The 1,225-nt window shown below is 39.3% G+C and overlaps 1 protein-coding gene across 2 annotated transcripts in view; it reads left to right on the top strand.

The window, feature by feature from the left end:
* The window catches only part of LOC110270038, a 17,137-nt gene extending 16,139 nt beyond the window's left edge, over positions 1 to 998 (top strand). The window contains exon 2 of one of the 2 annotated variants that reach the window (XM_021118485.1): positions 558 to 998. In XM_021118485.1, coding sequence (XP_020974144.1) covers positions 558 to 678 — 121 coding nt within the window. In that variant the 3' untranslated portion in view covers positions 679 to 998. The remainder of the gene's footprint in view (positions 1 to 557) is intronic. The other variant, XM_021118484.1, reaches the window with a different exon arrangement.

Here is a 1,225-nt window from a genome sequence, read left to right as displayed (position 1 = left end):
AGAAATCCACTTCTGGGGCCCACTTGGTGTGTGCTTGGGCTGAGCATTGAGATTTACACGTGTAGAGGTCATTCTTGGAGTTGAACGCCAGTTTGTAACGTGTTTCTGGCGTTGAACTCCACTTTGCAACTTGTTTCTAGCGTTTGACTCCAGAATGCAGCATGGAACTGGCGTTGAACGCCAGTTTACATCATCAATCCTTATTCAAAGTATGGACTATTATATATTGCTGGAAAGCCCTGGATGTCTATTTTCCAACGCAATTAGAAGCACGCCATTTGGAGTTCTGTAGATCCAGAAAATCCACTTTGAGTGCAGAGAGGTCAGAATCCAACAGCATCTGCAGTCCTTCTTCAACCTCTGAATCTGATTTTTGCTCAGGTCCCTCAATTTCAGCCAGAAAATACCTGAAATCACAGAAAAATACACAAACTCATAGTAAAGTCCAGAAATGTGATTTTTAATTAAAAACTAATAAAAATATACTAAAAACTAGCTAAATCATACTGAAAACATACTAAAAACAATGCCAAAAAGCGTATAAATTATCCGCTCATCAAGAGCCGTACAGAAGTAGGATCAGAGGCTGAGGCTGGTTTGGATGGTGGAAATGGATCTCACAAGGAGGAACAACGACTGAGTTGGGAAGAAGAAATAGCTGAGAACAAAGAGGCTTAGAAATTAGCTATAGAGTCCGATGCTCAGTGCCGTGATGAGGAGGATATTATGGCAATCCTATAGGAGTAAAACGAGGCAATGGCCCTAAAGCGACGACAGGCAAAGAAAAAAAAGAAAAAATACGAAGAAGCCAGCTAAAAACTCGCAAGCCAGTGTGTACTAATAATGTTAAATGATTATAAGTTCTTGGAATATCAGGAGTTTGGGTGGTGCTGGAAAATTCAGTATGCTAAAGAATTTTAAAAATAAGTTTAGATTGGAAATGTTTGGATTGATAGAAACAAAAAAGGAGTTAGTGACTAATTTTGAAGTAATGAATATTTGGGGTAGTGACGGAGCTAGCTGGGAGTTTGGAAGTTCAGTTGGGGCTACCGGAAGGTTAATATTAATATGGGATGAATCAGTGTTCAAATTGACTGATTGCTATAAAGGGGATAGATGGATATGTGTAGAAGGGGTTGTGATAAAAGATAATTTTTATTGTGCTGTTTGTTTGGTGTATGGACCACATGTGAGAGCTGAGAAGATCTCAGTGTGGAAAGAGTTG

Source organism: Arachis ipaensis, chromosome B03, assembly GCF_000816755.2.
Source record: "Arachis ipaensis cultivar K30076 chromosome B03, Araip1.1, whole genome shotgun sequence".
NCBI classification, from domain to species: Eukaryota; Viridiplantae; Streptophyta; class Magnoliopsida; order Fabales; family Fabaceae; genus Arachis; species Arachis ipaensis.
The sequence above is the reverse complement of the archived record's forward strand: the minus strand, read 5'-3'. Positions and strand labels throughout refer to the sequence as shown.